This window comes from Salmo salar, chromosome ssa11 (genome assembly GCF_905237065.1).
Source record: "Salmo salar chromosome ssa11, Ssal_v3.1, whole genome shotgun sequence".
Taxonomy (NCBI): domain Eukaryota; kingdom Metazoa; phylum Chordata; class Actinopteri; order Salmoniformes; family Salmonidae; genus Salmo; species Salmo salar.
The window spans coordinates 92,168,401-92,188,206 of NC_059452.1; the positions used below are offsets into that span (position 1 = coordinate 92,168,401).

General features: G+C 43.9%; 2 protein-coding genes across 3 annotated transcripts; both read right to left on the bottom strand.

Moving 5' to 3' along the window:
* Nucleotides 1–7: 7 nt before the first annotated feature.
* Nucleotides 8–7,677, bottom strand: LOC106563409 (radial spoke head protein 6 homolog A). Of its 2 annotated transcripts, none has more exons than XM_014128953.2 (7): nucleotides 7,392–7,677; nucleotides 7,090–7,309; nucleotides 1,500–1,784; nucleotides 1,127–1,408; nucleotides 706–844; nucleotides 451–568; nucleotides 8–336 (listed from the first exon to the last, which is right to left on the bottom strand). In XM_014128953.2, the coding sequence occupies exons 1-7, from the start codon at nucleotides 7,490–7,492 to the stop codon at nucleotides 108–110; spliced, it is 1,374 nt and encodes a 457-aa protein (XP_013984428.1). In that variant the 5' UTR covers nucleotides 7,493–7,677; the 3' UTR covers nucleotides 8–107. The 2 variants fall into 2 exon arrangements, with proteins under 2 accessions (XP_013984428.1, XP_045546027.1); XM_045690071.1 differs by having other exon boundaries at nucleotides 959–1,408.
* Nucleotides 7,678–7,929: 252 nt separating this feature from the next.
* Nucleotides 7,930–19,462, bottom strand: sympk (symplekin). Its single transcript, XM_014128948.2, has 27 exons — nucleotides 19,162–19,462; nucleotides 18,805–18,915; nucleotides 18,624–18,689; nucleotides 18,195–18,248; nucleotides 17,291–17,364; nucleotides 17,046–17,172; nucleotides 16,684–16,933; nucleotides 15,879–16,049; nucleotides 15,428–15,667; nucleotides 15,129–15,280; nucleotides 14,885–15,035; nucleotides 14,469–14,697; nucleotides 14,181–14,331; nucleotides 13,410–13,645; nucleotides 13,222–13,303; nucleotides 13,003–13,116; nucleotides 12,775–12,922; nucleotides 12,519–12,679; nucleotides 12,271–12,379; nucleotides 12,057–12,157; nucleotides 11,557–11,647; nucleotides 11,360–11,461; nucleotides 11,035–11,222; nucleotides 9,249–9,425; nucleotides 8,992–9,087; nucleotides 8,639–8,869; nucleotides 7,930–8,402 (listed from the first exon to the last, which is right to left on the bottom strand). Exons 1-27 carry the CDS (start codon nucleotides 19,183–19,185, stop codon nucleotides 8,235–8,237), a joined length of 3,804 nt encoding a protein of 1,267 aa, XP_013984423.1. The 5' UTR covers nucleotides 19,186–19,462; the 3' UTR covers nucleotides 7,930–8,234.
* Between the last annotated feature and the right edge of the window lie 344 nt (nucleotides 19,463–19,806).

A 19,806-nucleotide genomic window follows, 5' to 3' on the forward strand; every position in this document is an offset into this window, starting at 1 on the left:
TGCCTCATTTGATCTGTGAATTGTTTAGTTTGTGCTTTCTTGACAAATTATGGCTTTAGTCAACAGTCAATTTTGTAATGTAGTGTCTGTTTCCTACAAAGTCTTCCTCAATCATCATCCTCTTCATCTCCACCCAGGCCCTCTGTCTCATCTTGGGCAGTCTTCTGCTCCTCCAGGGCTGCTTTCAGGGCCTGCTCTTCCTCCAGACTAGGGTCCAGGGCCTCTGTGATCTCTGGCCCGCTGGTGTATTCTCGCTGGGGCATTGTTGGAAAAGTTGGGGTGTAGGCTTCCCCTGCAAATTTCAGGCCCCAGCCAAAGTATATGTTCTCAAACTTCCTAAATTAGGAAACAACAAAAACATTTATTTGATTGGGGATGTTGTCTATGCCACAGTTACAACAACATAACATTCCCTGAATAACATTCAGAAAATAAAGAACCCAAACTTACTTTCCACTGGCATAAGCATAAGCCCCTGGCCAGAGGTTGGAGCGTAGCACTGCAATAGCAAACTGAGAGATGAGGGTGGAGGACATCTTGGAGCTCCAGGGAGGGGTGGTGGTAATCTCTGAAACGCACATACAAGCAAAAAGTCAAAATGTGTTTAATACATAAAATGTTTTATAACAGACAACATGCTACCAGAATCGAGTGAAAATGTCTCTTCACCTTATCGTAGGCCAACACAGACTAGAATAGACTGACCTGCATCCTCAGAGAGTGGTGTGAGGAGGGGGGGGCCCACCTCTGGCTCAGGCTCATCAGCCTCCTTCACCTCTTCATCTGCTTCCTCCTCAAAGTCATCCTCAGGCTTCTCAGCCAGGTTCACCCACACACAGCGACCCTAGGAGAGGCCATATGATAATTTACAGGGCAACAAAAAAAATGGTCTGGAGTATACCTGAAAATTGCTGATCAAAATCACACAGAAAAATGAATGTTTTTGAGTCAGCGTTACCTGTTGGAGAATGTGTTGAACATGATGCACCCAGGTGGATAGAGATTCTGCCATTTCAGGAACAGGAATACCCTCAAAGTCAGGATTCTCTTCAAAGCTGTCTCGGGCTCCCTCCTCTACCTCCTCACCTTCCTCCTCTCCAAACTGGTAGAACCCGAGTGGACTAACCTGTGTGCCGGCAGAGATGCGAGCAATTTGGGCTCGCAAATAGTTGGCCTCATTGCCAGGGAAAGGAGGATAGCTGACGATGGGGGCATCCAGTCTCCCTGTGAAGAATTTGCGGATGTGGCGCGCAGCTGTAATCTGGGTAGGAGTGACAGTGGGCAGCCTCATCCAGGGAAGGCCAGGCTCTCTGCACACAAAGTAAGTGAATTTGTTCACACCTGTGCGGTTGTCCTCCGTTGGCACCACAGGTGGCGGCTTGAAAGTGGATCTTGGGAGTGTATCAATCTAAAAAGCAAAGTCATTATACATTTTTCATAAAAGAAGAAACGTAATATGAAAGCAACATACAGTCAGACAGGTTTTTTCAGTAACTCACCACTTCCACCACCTCAGCATCATCCCGAGGTTCTCCTTCTGCGTCTTCCGCTGTTTCCTCATTAATCCCTTCCTCCTCCCCATCTCTGTACTCACCCTCAGCAACAAGATAGTTGCCCTCTGTGCCCAGGATTTTACCCCAGAGTCGGCAGCGTGCTAGTGGTTGGGAATTTACCAACTTCTTGAGTGCCAGGAAAACCCTCAGCATCTCCTCTCTGCCCAGTCCCACTCCAGCCTGCTCCAGTAAGAAGCCAACTTCACTCACATTGGGGAGCGGTGTTTCTACCTAATGAGACAGACACATTGAACTAATTATTGATCACACTATACAACTTGCTCATTCAGTCCCCAGATCAGTCTTGGTAAAGTGAATGTGCAAGGACCACTATCGTAATTTGTTTTCTTACCAGTTCCTCCTCTTGGTAAAGTGACCTGATTTTGGAAAAGAAAATGAGGGGTGTCACTGCGCAGAAATATACTGCTCAAAAAAATAAAGGGAACACTTAAACAACACATCCTAGATCTGAATGAAAGAAATAATCTTATTAAATACTTTTTTCTTTACATAGTTGAATGTACTGACACAAAATCACACAAAAATAATCAATGGATATCCAATTTATCAACCCATGGAGGTCTGGATTTGGAGTCACACTCAAAATTAAAGTGGAAAACCACACTACAGGCTGATCCAACTTTGATGTAATGTCCTTAAAACAAGTCAAAATGAGGCTCAGTAGTGTGTGTGGCCTCCACGTGCCTGTATGACCTCCCTACAACGCCTGGGCATGCTCCTGATGAGGTGGCGGATGGTCTCCTGAGGGATCTCCTCCCAGACCTGGACTAAAGCATCCGCCAACTCCTGGACAGTCTGTGGTGCAACGTGGCGTTGGTGGATGGAGCGAGACATGATGTCCTAGATGTGCTCAATTGGATTCAGGTCTGGGGAACGGGCGGGCCAGTCCATAGCATCAATGCCTTCTTCCTCTTGCAGGAACTGCTGACACACTCCAGCCACATGAGGTCTAGCATTGTCTTGCATTAGGAGGAACCCAGGGCCAACCGCACCAGCATATGGTCTCACAAGGGGTCTGAGGATCTCATCTCGGTACCTAATGGCAGTCAGGCTACCTCTGGCGAGCACATGGAGGGCTGTGCGGCCCCCCAAAGAAATGCCACCCCACCCACCGCCAAACCGGTCATGCTGGAGGATGTTGCAGGCAGCAGAACGTTCTCCACGGCGTCTCCAGACTCTGTCACGTCTGTCACATGTGCTCAGTGTGAACCTGCTTTCATCTGTGAAGAGCACAGGGCGCCAGTGGGGAATTTGCCAATCTTGGTGTTCTCTGGCAAATGCCAAACGTCCTGCATGGTGTTGGGCTGTAAGCACAACCCCCACCTGTGGACGTCGGGCCCTCATACCACCCTCATGGAGTCTGTTTCTGACCGTTTGAGCAGACACATGCACATTTGTGGCCTGCTGGAGGTCATTTTGCAGGGCTCTGGCAGTGCTTCTCCTGCTCCTCCTTGCACAAAGACGGAGGTAGCGGTCCTGCTGCTGGGTTGTTGCCCTCCTACGGCCTCCTCCACGTCTCCTGATGTACTGGCCTGTCTCCTGGTAGCGCCTCCATGCTCTGGACACTACGCTGACAGACACAGCAAACCTTCTTGCCACAGCTCGCATTGATGTGCCATCCTGGATGAGCTGCACTACCTGAGCCACTTGTGTGGGTTGTAGACTCCGTCTCATGCTACCACTAGAGTGAAAGCACCGCCAGCATTCAAAAGTGACCAAAACATCAGCCAGGAAGCATAGGAACTGAGAAGTGGTCTGTGGTCCTCACCTGCAGAACCACTCCTTTATTGGGGGTGTCTTGCTAATTGCCTATAATTTCCACCTGTTGTCTATTCCATTTGCACAACAGCATGTGAATTTATTGTCAATCAGTGTTGCTTCCTAAGTGGACAGTTTGATTTCACAGAAGTGTGATTGACTTGGAGTTACATTGTGTTGTTTAAGTGTTCCCTTTATTTTTTGAGCAGTGTATATAAAAAACAATGGAATGGAACTATATTTTACTATCAAATTTCACTACAGCACTTATCAGGGCCGTTCCTTGCCGTTCTGCCAGACCAATGCTGCCCGAAAACTAGAATAGTCCCTTTAAGCAAAATGAAAGGTGAAAATATATTTTCTGTATGTTTAAAATACATATTTTCCAGGACGTTGAAAAGCCATCTTTTTCGGACGTTGAAAAATACGCATTTTCCGGATGTTGAAATCAGGTTCGTTTTGGGTTCTGAAAGAAAGTTAAAAAAAAACGTATTTTCCTGACGTTGAAAATATGTATTTTCCGGATGTTTAAATCAGGCAAATGTTTGGTTCTGAATGAATGTTGAAAATAATATCTGTTTGGGCCAAATCAAGGCTGGTCCAGACTGGACAAAATCACCAAAAATAGACCTCTATGATTGGTCAATGTCTGGTTCAGATTTGGTCCAGACCAGACCGAACCAAAAATCAATGACCGTGAGAATTGAAATAAAGGCCAGTCTGGACCACACCAAATCTGAACCAAACATCGACGTCTATGACTGGTTCAGATTTGTTCCGGACCGGACCAAAAACCAATGTCTGTGGATGTGGAAATCAAGACCTGTCCCTAACTGCACCAAAAAAGACATTCGAAAGGCGTCGCCCGGCCGTGCTTACTGAGGTGTAGCCTACAGTGTTGCCTGAAATTACATTTTATGAATTTCCATCTGTGGTAAGCCTACCGTTTGTAAAACACAAATAAGTCCAAAAAACGTCGGCTCGTGCTTACTGGGGTGTAGCCTACCATTTCGGCCCGCAATTTAATTTTATGAATGCCCATCCATGTGGTATAGGCTCAGCGTTTGTAAAACAGGCCATTACATCTGCTTTATTAGTCCTGATTCCTGTGACTAATCAATTTGGCTATTTAAACTCTGAATATCTGCTACCAAACTTTATACGGAGTTATAGTGAGCCTATTTGCTATGTGTTTACACAGCGGGAAATGCAGAAGTATTTTATTTTTCGTTATGATCAGCTTGTCAAAAATCTACTGATACAAACAGGAAACCACATTGATCATGACAATGGGGTGAAACTTATGGAAAACAGTTGTCATTGTCCATTCCATATTGTCCATTTTACTTTGACCTGTGCTGTTTTTAGGGTATGTTGTTTGTTAAAATGACAGCGCTTTTTTTATTTGATTGAGCGCCATTTAGGTTAGGCTATTTGATCTGAAAAACCTGCATTATGTAAAAAGTGTCTCATTACATTGTCATACATTTTCTCTCCAGCCTGTAGACTAATGAAAAGGTCACAAACTATTTCTACCATATCCTATATCTGCTACATGATTTATGTACGATTTTTAGATGCGATTTTTTTAGGAACGTTGGTGGAGCGCTGCAGCGATGCATCTCTCCAACAGCACCCTGGAGAGGCGCGCTGGGAATGGACAAGCTAAATATTTTGCGGCCCATATGCCACTGTTTGAGAGAAATGTATATTATTTTTTGACAGAATTATGTGAGGTTTTTTGTGTTGTTGTTAGTGGTGCGTATCGGCCAGTTTAGCTCATAAAGTGCCGCCCTCATCAATATGCCACCACAGGCGCCCAATGAGCGGGCCGGCAGTGAGTACTTTCAAATATTTGTATTAATTATAACACAGAAATGTATTACCCCTCCACCGTTTTCTTAATCTTAGCCTATTTAGTCATTTTTGAATCACCCAAGTTTGGTAGCCTATGCTGTTGGATGCACTTTCTGACCATGGGCATGGTTGATCATGCGGTGGTTACAATGTATCACTAACTAAACGTTCTCATAAAAGGTCGGCTGCAAAGCCGCTGGAGCAAACGATTTGGGTACAGGGATATACATCATTTTAAATGCGAATACAGCGTTTTATTATTGATAGGCTGGCTATATCAGCCTCAATGTAACTTCAGAGTTGCTTTTTTCTTTCTGAGGACTTTCCGGGGACAGCTCTAGACAGGACACCTAAATCGGGGTCGTCACTGGTTACCACAGTCACAGAGATATTTCTAAAATGTATCTTCTTAAAATCTCATTTTAAACCTAACCCCACTGCTAGCCTTGTGCCTAACCCTAACCTTAAATTAAGACCAAAAAGTACATTTTTTTCCCCCCAATGAATTTTTACAATATAGACGTTGTGGCTGTGGTAAATAGTGCGTTCAGTTTGCTGAACAACACGTTTTCCCAAAAACGTTCCTGAACAGACTTTGAGATACACTACATGACCAAAACTATGTGGTCACCTGCTCATTGAACATCTCATTCCAAAATCATGGGCATTAATAAAGAGTTGGTCCTCGCCTTTGCTGCTATAACAGCCTCCACTCTTCTGGGAAGGCTTACCACTAGATGTTGGAACATTGCTGTGGGAACTTGCTTCCATTCAGCCACAAGAGCATTAGTGAGGTCTGGCTGTGTTGGGCAATTAGGCCTGGCTCGCAGTCGGCATTCCAATTCATCCCAAAGGTGTTTGATGGGGTTGAGGTCAGGGCTCTGTGCAGGCCAGTGAAGTTCTTCCACACCGATCTCGACAAACCATTTCTGTATGGACCTCGCTTTGTGCACGGGGGCATTGTCATGCTGAAATAGGAAAGGGCCTTCCCCAAACTGTTGCCACAAAGTTGGAAGCACAGAATCGTCTAGAATGTCAATGTATGCTGTAGCGTTAAGATTTCCCTTCACTGGAACTAAGGGGCTTAGCCAGAACCATGAAAAACAGCCCCAGAACATTATTCCTCCTCCTACAAACTTCACAGTTGGCACTATGCATTCAGGCAGGTAGCGTTCTCCTGGAATCCTCCAAACCCAGATTCGTCCGTCGGACTGTCAGATGGTGAAGCGTGACTCATCACTCCAGAGAACACGTTTCCACTGCTCCAGAGTCCAATGGCGGTGAGCTTTACATCACTCCAGCCGATGCTTGGCATTGTGCATGTGTGTGGCTGCTCGGCCTTGGAAACCCATTTCATGAAGCTCCCGACGAACAGTTCTTGTGCTTTCGTTGCTTCAAGAGGCAGTTTGGAACTCGGTAGTGAGTGTTGCAACCGAGGACAGACGCGCTTCAGCACTCTGCGGTCCCATTCTGTGAGCTTGCGTAGCCTACCACTTCACGGCTGAGCCGTTGTTGCTCCTAGACGTTTCCACTTCGCAATAACAGCACTTACAGTTGACCGGGGCAGCTCTAGGAGGGCAGATATTAGACAAACTGACTTGTTGGAAAGGTGGCATCCTATGACGGTGCCACGTTGAAATTCACTGAGCTCTTCAATACGGGCCATTCTACTGCCAATGTTTGTCTATGGAGATTGCATGGCGGTGTGCTCAAATGTATAGACCTGTCAGCAACGGGTGTGGCTGAAATAGCTGAATCCACTAATTTGAAGGGGTGTCCACATACTTTGTGTATATATTGTGTGTTTGTTTTTCCACAGGTCATTCAGTACTGCAGCGTTTCCGTTCAATTGAACGTTCTATTACATTTTTGGTACTGAACGCAGCCCTGGCCACCTTACCTCTTGGTCACCATCATCACCCCCTCCCCATGAAAACAGCAACATCTGCTGCTCAGCCAGGAGATGTGCAGCAGGCGACAGAGGTATGTCTCTCAATGTGCTCTGCTTGTCCAGCAGCAATCCCCGCTTCACCTCATGGCTCATGTCTTCAATTACGTCAACCACATTTTCTGGGCGCTCATCCATCACCTTGGTCAGTACCCGTGCCAAATGGTCATAGCTGGAAAGGTTGGAGAAGAGTGTCATACTTTACTTACACACTAGCATCACCCATCCACTATTGCTTTCATACAAATACTCACAGGTTGAGGTTACTTGTTGTACTATTTTTTAGCATAAAGGCCTTGAAGCAGATCGATGTCTGCTCCCTTTGATCGTTCAGTGGTGCTCCCTCTGACTCCATATTTCTTTCGTTCCCAACAAAACAGAAAACAACTCGCTAACACACAGTACCGCGCTTAAGTTTAGGTTGTTTATCATGCGTTAGAAATCAACACTTTTCCAAAACATTAAAAAGGCCAATATCAACAGATAGCTTTTGAAAATTGCTATCCAAGTTCCTTTCCAGAAAGTCCACGTTACCAGCGGCCTGTTTCTAGGGTAAATAATACTGTTGCTGTGCTCGTGGTACTTCATGCATAAAATGTCCACAAGCCGCAGCATATCCTCCACTCCTAACAGTCTTTAAAAATGTAATGACATGCAGGATCTTGCTGCAGGTTGTCTCAATCGAAGCATGAAATAAAGGTTGAATTCACTGACCACCTTTGACAGAGAGTTGATCAGTACACATATGCTATACATATTTTGTATATTTAGGGCACAATAAAAAGACATGGAACAAATAAACAAATCTGTTTTATTTTCATGACAAATACATTTTCTATTAAGGACTTTCTAAAGTAAAATAAATTGTAGTAAATATTTTTCCTGACTAGAGTTCCGCAGTGCATTTCTCAATTTCGACAAATACAAAACTAAGGACACATAACGTAGATATTTTTGGATGACCAAGAATGTGTATTTTCAAGAGGTTCATACAGGTAAGAGCCAGTACAAATACAAAGGTGAAGTCAAAACAATTTCGCAACAGTTCACCCTCGGTTCATTATAGTGTACTTTATGACTTCTCCTTAGATGGAACATCATTCTGCATCTCCTGTGCCAGTCTCAGGTTCTGTGGTACCGTCTTCGGTGACATCTTTTAATTGGTCAGTGACATCTGAAGGTTCAGCAGGTGCCTCCTCCATTGGTTCCTCCACGGTCTCTATAGGATCCAGAGTGGGGTTTTCTTCCACTACTGGCAAATCCACCTGGTAGAAAACATCATTGATTAGAGTTATATTATATACACACACTATCTATATGTAATAATATTTCAGCATGGCTTTTATAAGTGTTATTTTGAAGGGAAGCTCAGTGACTGTAGATTATTCTGCTGGTTGTCAGTTGCAAGACACCAGTTGTGTCAATCTACACCTTTTCAAAACTTTCCACAAATACAACCAACTGCTGTAACGGCGACAAAATGACAATAGTCTCGACTTACCTGCAAAGTGGTGTCTGCAGTTTCCTCTTGACTAGCAGGGGCCGTCTCTCCTTCCTCCATGGGCTCCTCTTCCTCTTTTTTATTTGGCAGATGCTGCTGGACTGCTGGCTCTGGATCTCTCAGCGGTACTGGAATAGGTTCTGCCCGTACTGGAGGGGTTGCAACAGGTGCGAAGGTTGCAACGGGTGCAATGGTTACATTGGGTGCGATGGTTGCAATGGGTGTCTCAACCTGTATGTAGTGAAAGAAGAATAATACAATTAAATAAAAAAGTAAAAGACATAATTAAGAGTTTAGACATGACAATCGTTAGTGACAGACACATAGCCATCTGTTGTTTCTGTGCCCATTACTTGTCTCTCCAATACTACAGGCTGCATGGCCTCTGGTTCTGGCTGCTTGCTGTTGGCCTCCAGGACTGTCATGATGGAGGCGGGAATGTGGGCTTGCTGTAACAACAACCAGGGAAGGTTTTGTTATGAGAGACAGATAAATAGGGAGCTGGATCAGTTTGATAAACAATAGAGAGACTTTCTTACACTGGTGCATTTCATTTGTATGAGCTTAAAATGTCTCCCACTAAAATAAAGAGACAACGTTAGCTAGCTACCTGGTGGGGGGTGAAAGAGTGGACATGCTGTAGAAGAGGTTCCCTCATCTCCGGGCAGCGCTCAAACACACTGGTAAGCTGAGCTGGTGGGAGCTGCAGCAGCACGCTGTAGGACTGCGGCTTGGTCCTCTGGCAGCACTTCACAAAGCCCTCCCACACCTTAGGATACTTCCACACCTGCACAACAAACAGGGACACACATATGTATATACAGTACCAGTCAAAAGTTTGGACACACCTACTCATTCAAGGGGTTTTCTTTATTTTTTACAATTTTCTACATGGTATAATAATAGTGAAGACATCAAAACTATGAAATCACACATGTGGAATAATGTAGTAACCAAAAAAGTGTTAAACAAATCAAAATATATAGCATAGTCATTTACAACATTAACAATGTCTACACTGTATTTGTCAATTAAAATAACATAAAATTGGTCAGAAATACTGTGTAGACATTGTTAATGTTGTAAATGACTATTGTAGCTGGAAACGGCAGATTTTTTTATGGAATATCTACATAGGTGTACAGAGGCCCATTATCAGCAACCATCACTCCTGTGTTCCAATGACATGTTGTGTTAGCTAATCCAAGTTTATCATTTTAAAAGGCTAATTGATCATTAGAAAACCCTTTTGCAATTATGTTAGCAAGGCTGAAAACTGTTGTACTAATTCAAGAAGCAATACAACTGTCTTTCTTTAGACTAGTTGAGTATCTGGAGCATCAGAATTTGTGGGTTTGATTACAGGCTCAAAATGGACAGAAACAAAGATCTTTCTTCTGAAACTCGTCAGTCTATTCTTGGTCTGAGAAATACAGGCTATTCCATGTGAGAAATTGCCAAGAAACTAAAGATCTCGTACAACGCTGTGTACTACTCCCTTCACAGAACAGGGCAAACTGGCTATAACCAGAATAGAAAGAGGAGTGGGAGGCCCTGGTGCACAACTGAGTAAAAGGACAAGTACATTAGAGTGTCTAGTTTGAGAAACAGATGCCTCACAAGTCCTCAACTGGCAGCTTCATTAAATAGTACCCGCAAAACACCAGTCTCAACGTCAACAGTGAAGAGGCGACTCCGGAATGCTGGCCTTCTAGGAAGAGTTGCAAAGAAAAAGCAATATCTCAGACTGGCCAATACAAATAAAAGATTTAGATGGGCAAAAGAACACAGACACTGGACTGAGGAACTCTACCTAGAAGGCCAGCATCCCGGAGTCGCCTCTTCACTGTTGACGTTGAGACTGGTGCTTTGCGGATACTATTTAATGAAGCTGCCAGTTGAGGACTTGTGAGGCGTCTGTTTCTCAAACTAGACACTATAATGTACTTGTCCTTTTGCTCAGTTGTGCACCGGGGCCTCCCACTCCTCTTTCTATTCTGGTTTGATCCAGTTTGCGATGTTCTGTGGAGGGAGTATTACACAGTGTTGTATGAAATCTTCAGTTTCTCGCATGGAATAGCCTTCATTTCTCAGAACAAGAATAGACTGACGAGTTTCAGAAGAAAATGATTTGTTTCTGTTCATTTTGAGCCTGTAATCGAACCCCAAAATGCTGATCAATTTTATGTTATTTTAATGGACAATTCTTTTTGCTTTTCGTAGCAAAAACAAGGAAATTCTGAAGTCACCCCAAACTTTTGAACGGCAGTGTATAACATATAGCAGGTTACCGGCATCCTGTGTTCTTAGACAGCAAAGCCATCAAATCAAGTCGGTGTCTAAATGTTGGCTTAACTGAATGCTCAGTGTAGGAGAAAAACTCCTAGTTTGCTGACCTGCTTGACAATGAGTCGGGACAGGATGTTCATAACGAAGCCTCCCAGGCGGGGGTACATGCTGAGGGACTGGATAACTGTTCTCATCAGCAGAATGGGGAGAGGACTCTGCTCCATCAGCTGCTGCATTACCACAGCCAGGACCTCTGACGTGTACACATTCTTCTCCCCAAAACACAGGTTGGTGGCTGCAGACATGGACACACAAATAATACACTTTGATCAGCTCAGAAATGTTCCAACAGAAAAATATCACTGGTAACAATGTGTAATAGTGTACCAGAGAAAACAAAACTGAATGGTTCTCAGGTAGAAGACAACTTACCTTTTATGATGGACTTCATGTCACACTTTGTTGAGTCAACATTGTGTAAAGAAATTAGAAGCTCGCCAGGGGTGAGAGGAGACATTGAGGAACTACCCTCGCCTAGTAACGAGAGATGACAGCGTTATTACACGTCATTCACACTTGTGACATACACATGTGGACAGCAATCACTGGAAGATGTGATGGGATCTTACTATGCTGGGTTCCCAGGAGACGGTTGAAGACTTCCTTCACCACAATGGGGTTGAGCTTGATAAGCTTGGGAAGAGCCTGGGTCACCTCTTTCTGTACACAGAAACACAGCAGAATCAGGTAGAACTCTGTTTATGATATATCCTGACTGCCTGGTCACTTTTACCGCTACCCATATGTACATACTGTGTTACCTCAATCTCGTACCACTGCACATTGACTAGGTACTGGTACTCCTTGTATATAGCTTTGTTATTGTTTCCATTGTTACGGTTTCCTTTTTTATTTAGCAAATACTTGTCTTACTTTTTAATTCTGCATTGTTGGAACGGGCTTGTAAGTAAGCATTTCACTGCAAAGTCCACACGTGTTGTATTCGGCACAAGTGACCAATAAAATTTGATTTGATCAATGTAACACTGATCCTGTTGTTTTAATGTCTCAGTTATCTCCCTACTGTAGCACTTTGTGAATGACACCATTGTTTCTTTGAGGAACTTACCTTTTCCAGGCCGTTGATGACAGGAATTAGGAAACGAACGTCGGGCACTCGTTTGTGATACAGGTCCCTCACTCTCTCCACCAACTCTGGTGACGGAGGCACTAAGGAAAGACAAGAGTCCATGTAGAAGCTGACATTCCCGTCTCATCTCCCTTTTGCCAAGCACACAGACCATCTGCGAATAAGCTGGGCAGTGGAGTGAAATACACTTTACCTTTATCAGTGAGAATGTGCAGGCAGCGAGTGACCAGAGTCTCTGCTCCTTTAGGACAGTTTTCAACCAACAGCAGAAGCTGTGGAGACTTCATCCCCATTCCACGGATCTATTGGGCAGGGAGAAAACTCACAAACACACACTGGTGGACAAGCAAGCCAAACGGCAGAGAGGACCAAAGACTGGTGCAGGGAGAGTGAAAGGAATTAGACAAAACTAAAGAGAGTGGGTAAGAAGAAGGGGCTTACTGGCTGCTCTATCACTCGAAGCACACTGCGCTTGATGTCAGCAATGGCTTCAGTGTAGACAGAGGCCAGCTCATGAACCAGGCGGTGGTTGAGAGGCAGAAGGGACAGGTAGAGGTACAGACACTGCCTCACTGTGTCCTCTGTCCAGGGGGAGGCCACCTCTGTGGGAGTGAGAGGGACAAACAGACATGGTTAGGTCAGTGGGGAAGAGAGGGACATTGTCGTGTGTGTATAAAAGTTAAACTGGAAGTCAAACCTGTATCCTTGTCAGCCCCAAAAAGTAACGACGGAGGGTTAGGGTGTACGAGGAGCTGCATGTAGTTCAGGGCAAACTTCTCAATATAGTCCCTCAGCTGGTCTTTCTCATACATCCGCTTTATGAAGGACAGGGCATTGGAGCGCACCTGGACAGAAAACAGTTAACTAAAGAAAAACACAAGCCAGCAGCAACAGAGACTCAGTTTTGTTCATTTGACTATGTTACCTTCTCCTTTTCATGTGAGCTGAGATCCAGAAGCACATGGAGGTACTGGAACTGCCTTGAAGGTCGTTTTACAATCAGCTCTTTTAGAGTAGTCATGCCGAGGTACACCCGCGACTGAAACACATTCAACCAGAAACAAAATCACTAGTGTCATGATGACAAAGCTGGTACGTTATTTTAATTATTTGCTCAAGTTTAAAGACAATCAAATGTCATTACCTCATCTTCACAGTACCGTCGTATTACTTCCAAAGCAGATTCTGTAATTAACGGAGCCTCCAGCACAATCTTTGTGAAAAGCCTAGGAGAAGGGATAGAAATGGATAGGAAAGTGGATTAGGTAATTGCTATTTGACTGCGGAGCCCTTTAGCTGGTGTCCACAGAAGAACAACGTAACTGTCCTCACCCATCCCTCTGCTCGGGCTTCTCCTGCAGGCCGGACAGTAGAGTGAAGAGGCAGTGGTCGTAGCTGTCCAACAAGCCAGTGGGCTGCTGACTGAGGTATGTGTTGTACTCCTGGTAAAGAAGAGAGAAGGCCAGGTCGCTCCTGGTCCTAATGTCCTCCAGAATGAACTCCAGCACATCATCCTTCATCATCCCCTCAAACTGAGTCACAAGTCTGGACAGCAGCTTCACGCGCACCTGCCAGGAAGAGTACATATATATTTATATTCCGGACTCAGACGTCACTCGTTCTAATATTTCTAGATTTCTTCATTTGAAGCAGTACAACTAATTATACTGAACTTCACCTCCAGCCAGTTCACCACTTATTCAAAATCAGATTCTGTACTCAAAAGAGGAGACCAAGATCATTTTCTTGGGCATTGATAAAAAAAAACCTTGCTTCAGGTATCATACACATAAGTATGTGATCTTGTGTTTAATCTCACTGTAGTACCATATTGACCATGCGTTCTAATATTTCTAGATTTTTATTGGGGGATTTGCGTGTATTGTTAGATATTACTGCACGGTTGGAGCTAGGAACATAAGTATTTTGTTACACCCACGATAACATCTGCAAAATGTGTACAAGACCAATCAAATTTGACATATGGCTACATCACAGACTCAAATAAGATGTTTGTCTCTTCCTATAGATGTTAGTTACTATGGAAATTGATGCCTTGGTTTATTTCTCTACCGGAGAGGAAGAATGTTTTGAAACACTCACATGGGCCATCCCACTCTGTGCTATAGCTTTTTCTGAGTGCAGGATGCGCTTGACAGCCATGTTGGTCAACTTTTCAAGCTGGGTGTCTGTCAAAGGCTGGATCACATCAGCTAATCTGAACACTTTCCTCTTCCCACTTGCACCAGGTGTTCTAAAAAAAAATCAAATCAAATAAAAGACACAAATGAAACAGTCAGAATGGTTAAATGGCAGAGTGGTTGTAGATGAAGGGGTTGTAGGGTACAGGGTTTGCTTTTATGTGTGATAGTTGTACTGCTGCAGACTCACTTGATCTGTGTGGAGGGGAGGATGGGCTCAGGCAGCCTCTTGACCTGGGGGGCTTCCCCCGTTTCAGTTTGGCTCTTATCTCCATAGCCTCCTCCAACCACAGAGATGGCTTGGCCCATAACTGGTACTTTACGCTTGATGAGCAGGTCTTTGGAGGACTCCCCTATGCCTTCATCCATGCCCTCCTCCTTTCCAGCTTTCTCATCTCGTGCTTTGCACTGCTCCAGTCCTAAGGGATAGATTGGAGAAGGTTTGAAACAGATTTTATTAGAATTAAGAATTTGGAGAACAGATTTTCAGAAATGAAAATCAACATTTCCATCTTTGAAATCTGTGAATTGGATGGCCCATTGTGCTCAGTCATTTTGCTATCTTTATTTCCTTGTTCTATTTCCTTCCGCCTCTCTCTCTCTAACCTGGTCCAACTCCAGCTGCTGTCATCTGAGTGGCCATCATTCTGGCCAAGTGTTTGATTTGGGCATCTGTTCCTGCAGACTCCACTGGTGTGTATGTGGCCTGGAAGGACGCTGGCATGACATCAGGCAAGTACACCATGCTGATTAGAACCTGTATGTGGAAGAGGAACACAAGCATGAGAATGGCCCTCACATCCTCCAGGTGTCAAAAATGAATAAATCACATTCTACCACAGCAGTTTACCAGATTGGCCACGTTCTCTGGGGAGAGCAGGGGGCGCAAGAACTCTGCAGTGAGGTCGATTGCTGACTGGGCTACTGGTACAGAGGAGGGCTTGGAGATGGAAGGGGGGGCTGGCTCTTCTTTATCTTCATCATCTTCTATAAGAGCGGGCTCTGAAAGTAAGACAACATTAGATTACAGATCTAGCATATGGAACCGCAGGTTGATTCTGGATTTATGGGGTGTGGAGGTGTCAACTAGGTACTTCTAAAAAAGGTATCAGTCTGAATGGTAACTGGTGCAATATCTTTACAACTAACCAATCTTGAGCTTTTTGCCCTCTGTGTAGGGCTCATGGCGGGGCCTTTTGCGCGGTTCACGTGGGGCTGGCGTGTTGCGGGTTATTTCATTCTGGGACATCCCCAGGTCTAGGAGCAGAGTGCTGATTTGGCCCTGGAACTCCAGGCTGCAGGGGTGCTTGAGCACTGCCATCAGGTGTAACTTCAGATTCTTGCGTACACTGCTCACCTGAGACTTGGCCAGCGTTGGGGGTAGGTTGGCTACAAAAACAAGTGAAATATGATTTAACTTATACTGAACTTCACCTCCAGCCAGTTCACCACTTATTCAAAATCAGATTCTGTACTCAAAATAGGAGACCAAGATCAATTTCTAGGGCATTGATAAAGAAATAAAAATGAACTTTGCTTCAGATATCATACACATAAGCTTGTGATCTTGTGTTTAATCTCACTGTAGTACCATACTGACCATGCAGAGTCTCATAAGCCTGGACCACTTCAGACATAAACATTGGCCTCTGTCGGGCCAGTGTGGCCAGAGAACCCAGGGCTGTGGTCAGGTTGATGCTGGAGATAGCAGGGTGGACCATGAACTTCAGAAGCTGCTCCAGCGCAGACTTGCCCTCCCCACACAGGGTATCTTAGGAAGACATTACAGACATTGTGTAAGGTGCATCAAGACATGTAGAGACAGCAATGCTACATTTAAGCAATAAAGCACGAGTGGGTGTGGTATATGGCCAATATATCACGGCTAAGTGATGTTCTTATTCACGACGCAACGCGGAGTGCCTGGATACAGCCCTTAGCCGTGGTATATTGGCCATATACCACAAACCCCCGAGGTGCGTTATTGCTATTATAAACTGGTTACCAATGTAATTAGAGCAGTAAAAATAAATGTTTTGCCATACGGTCTGTTATAAATTGGGTGGTTTGAGCCCTGAATGATGATTGGCTGAAAGCCGTGGTATATCAGACCATATACCACAGGTATGACAAAAGTTATTTTTACTGCTCTAATTACGTTGATAAATAGTTTATAATAGCAATGCGTCGTGGATAACAGCAGCCCTTAGCCGTGGTATATTGGCCATATACCACACCCCCTCGGGCCTTATTGCTTAAATATACCACGGCTGTCAGCCAATCAGTATTCAAGGCTCAAACCACCCAGTTTATAATCCTGCACAACACATTGGTGAAAACTCAACTGAAAATGTATGTATGTAAAGCTTTAAAATGTCACAGTAAAGAAAATCATCCCCTCTCACCGTAGCGGATATAGGCATGGTCTTTTGAGATTTTATCCAGGCTGATGTCTCCCTCTTGGCGCTTGGGAGTGTCAGAGTCTGACGTCCTCGGTGAAAGAGTGATGATGAGAGACTCTGTGAACTTGATAGCATGAGTGCGGACTCCATCGTTGTCAACTTCCAGCATAGCCAGAACATCCTCCTTCATCTGAGTCACCATGTCCCAGCATGCTTCCTGCATGTCTGACATGGTCTTGGAACGCACAAACCACTGGCATAGAAAACAAACAAGCCTCAGTACAGCACACAGCAACACACATGGGTACATAATATGGGTTGAATGGGATAACAATGAGAAGGCATTGATTCATGAAAGTGTGTACCTGCAGTGCCACTTTGTAGAGCTGAGTGAGTGTGAGGATAGCCTTCTTCACCACATTGACACTTTCGTCCTTCAGCAGCATGTTCAGGTTGGCAATCAGTTTAAGCAGGAGCTCGTTGTCCCTCTTACTGTTAAGACAAAAACAACCCAAGTTAAAAATATCACATTTATTGAACACGACTATCGTGAACTTGATATTCTAACAACTGTTCTATATATGTGTGTGTGAGACTGATGAACACTTACCATGCTTCCTCAATGAAGCCAATGACAAACTTTCTTACTTCCATTGACTTATCTGTCTGAAAGGCTATGATCTCCTACAGACACAGGGTGACAATGAGAGAGAGAGAGCGCATTTTACACTTAAACAATAAGGCCTGACGGGGTGTGGTATATGGCCAATATACCACAGCTAAGGGCTGTTCTTATTCACGACGCAACGCAGCGTGCCTGGATACAGCCCTTAGCCATGGTATATTGGCCATATACCACAAACCCCAGAGGTGCCTTATTGTTATTATAAACTGGTTATACGGTCTGATATAGCACGGCTTTCAGCAAAATCAGCATTCAGAGCTCGAACCACCCAGTTTATAAAAGTGCTTTTGCAACTGGTGTTAACCTAGCTGAGGAACGCTCAACTTTGGTATATTATATCGAGGCGGAGTTGGTCGCATGGTTTGCTAGCAACAACATTGCGTCACCATCAGTCAATACTTGTAAAAATGACAATTCTGAAAAAGCTTACCTGTACCTATGTTTCTCCGCAGTCCTTTCGCAGGGTGCTGAAATTCATACTTTTAATAAAAACTTATTGAATACAACCAACGACTTTTTCCTCATGTGTTGCACAACTCTGAATCTCAGCTTACGTGGTATGTCAAGGCCACTACGTCTCCAGTTGAGCAACACAAATTAGGAAAAAGTCAGTGGTATTCGATAAAATTTATACAAGACAAACATAGGTACAGGTAAGCATTTTCAGAATTGACATTTCTACAAGTATCGACTGATGGTGACTCAATGTTGTTCCTAGCAAATTGTGCAACCAGTTATCAAAACTCAACTCCGCCCTCGATACAAGAGAACGGAGCTGAGCGTTCCTCAGCTAGTGGTAACCAATATACAGTTATAACTACATACTTACATCTAAGAAATTGTCAAGTAAAGAGGGGTCCTTGTTGATGATCAGTTCCTGGACCTGAATAATGAAAATACACTTATAAATATTATATATATATATTAAAATAATTATAATAATTGCCGTTATTTAACTAGGCAAGTCAGTTAAGAACATTCTTATTTACAATGACGGCCTACCGGCGAACAGTGGGTTAACTGCCTTGTTCAGGCGCAGAATGACAGATTTTTATCTTGTCAGCTCGGGGATTCAATCCAGCAACCTTTCGGTTACTGGCCCAACGCTCTAACCACTAGACTACCTGCCGCCCCATATATATTACAGGTCTGAAGAAAAGGGTAGAATGTATAGCCGTCCGAACATTCCTATATGATCTCTTGAAGGAGCTTATTACTGATGGCCTTATACTGGCCTGCCAGAGAGCTGATCACAAACCTGTTTGAGAACCGTCAGTTTGCTGTCTGTAGCAATAAGAGCTGCTTGGTTCAGGAGATCAACAACCTGTGGGTTGAGAACAGACAATCAGGTACATATGTTGGAACTATCAAACATAGATAATTTGACACGATTTTATTCAAATATGGACCAAATCATTCCAAGGGTTGTTCGGGGATACCTTTTCACTGGTGGTCATATCGACAATAGCCGTGTCCTCGTCTTCATTGAAAAACTGTGATGCCACACTGGTCCTCACACCAGCACTTTCTCCGTTATTTGCGGCCATCTCCTAAACATACACGGAAACAAAGTTAAATTAAATAACAACATTAAATTAACTTACTAGTTAGTTACATGCTATGAAAAAATAAGAGCAAACCCTGGCGCACTTTGGTTAGAAACAGAAAACGTTAGCTACCAACCATAACGTTAGCCGGCAATGCTAGTTAGGTGACGGACGTTAGCCGTCACCTGCCCTGCAAAATAACTTTACTGACAACAACAATTACAGCAGAAAATGAGGCAAACACATTACCTTATTAGATCCTTTATTATTCATAAATTAAATGCACTGGTGAAACAAGGGCGCAACTTCGCTAATACACCGCCATATTTGGTGGAAGTACTAATAATGCTGCTGTGCAACAAAAGCTTCCCTCGGCTGCAACAACGGTTGGGTGTTTTATGTTCCCTTTTACGCATAACTAGATAAATTTACCAGACAAATTGGCAAATCTCTAGGATTTTAAACCTCTGAACCTATTATATTTATATACAGATGTTTTATTTATGCTTTTATGTGCAAAATTGTAGCCTATAGAAGGACACGTGAGGTAAACCCATACAACTTGTAAAGGGTTGCAAACTGTACATTAAAAAAAAAACACTTGTCGGGATATAAAAAAATAAAATACAATACACCAAAGGTACTGATAGCCAACCCATTCATCTGTCTGAACCATAGACCTAACATAATAACGTATCTATTTAACTGCTTGCAATAATTGTATTACGCTGTAACAAACAGCAACCCTTCCTTGCCCTCTGCTGCCTGTAGAGAGGCACAGCAACTGGAACACTGTTGTTCAAATATTACCTACAAGGCCTCTAGCCAATCACGGAGCAGACGGCAAGCGCTAACCTTTTCTGGCTACAACAGAATCGTCCATTTTGTTTCAGT

Bases quoted from the DNA above. Each gene is read 5' to 3' on its own strand.
- LOC106563409 (XM_045690071.1), bottom strand. From the start codon at position 7,492: ATGGAGTCAGAGGGAGCACCACTGAACGATCAAAGGGAGCAGACATCG. The intron at 1,409-1,499 runs GTGAGTTACTGA...TTTGCTTTTTAG, and splicing joins ATGCTGAGGTGGTGGAAGTG to ATTGATACACTCCCAAGATC. The intron at 569-705 runs GTCAGTCTATTC...TGTGCGTTTCAG, and splicing joins ACCACTCTCTGAGGATGCAG to AGATTACCACCACCCCTCCC.
- sympk (XM_014128948.2), bottom strand. From the start codon at position 19,185: ATGAATAATAAAGGATCTAATAAG. The intron at 17,173-17,290 runs GTAAGTGTTCAT...TTGTCTTAACAG, and splicing joins GGCTTCATTGAGGAAGCATG to TAAGAGGGACAACGAGCTCC. The intron at 9,088-9,248 runs GTAGCTAGCTAA...TTGTTGTTACAG, and splicing joins ACTCTTTCACCCCCCACCAG to CAAGCCCACATTCCCGCCTC.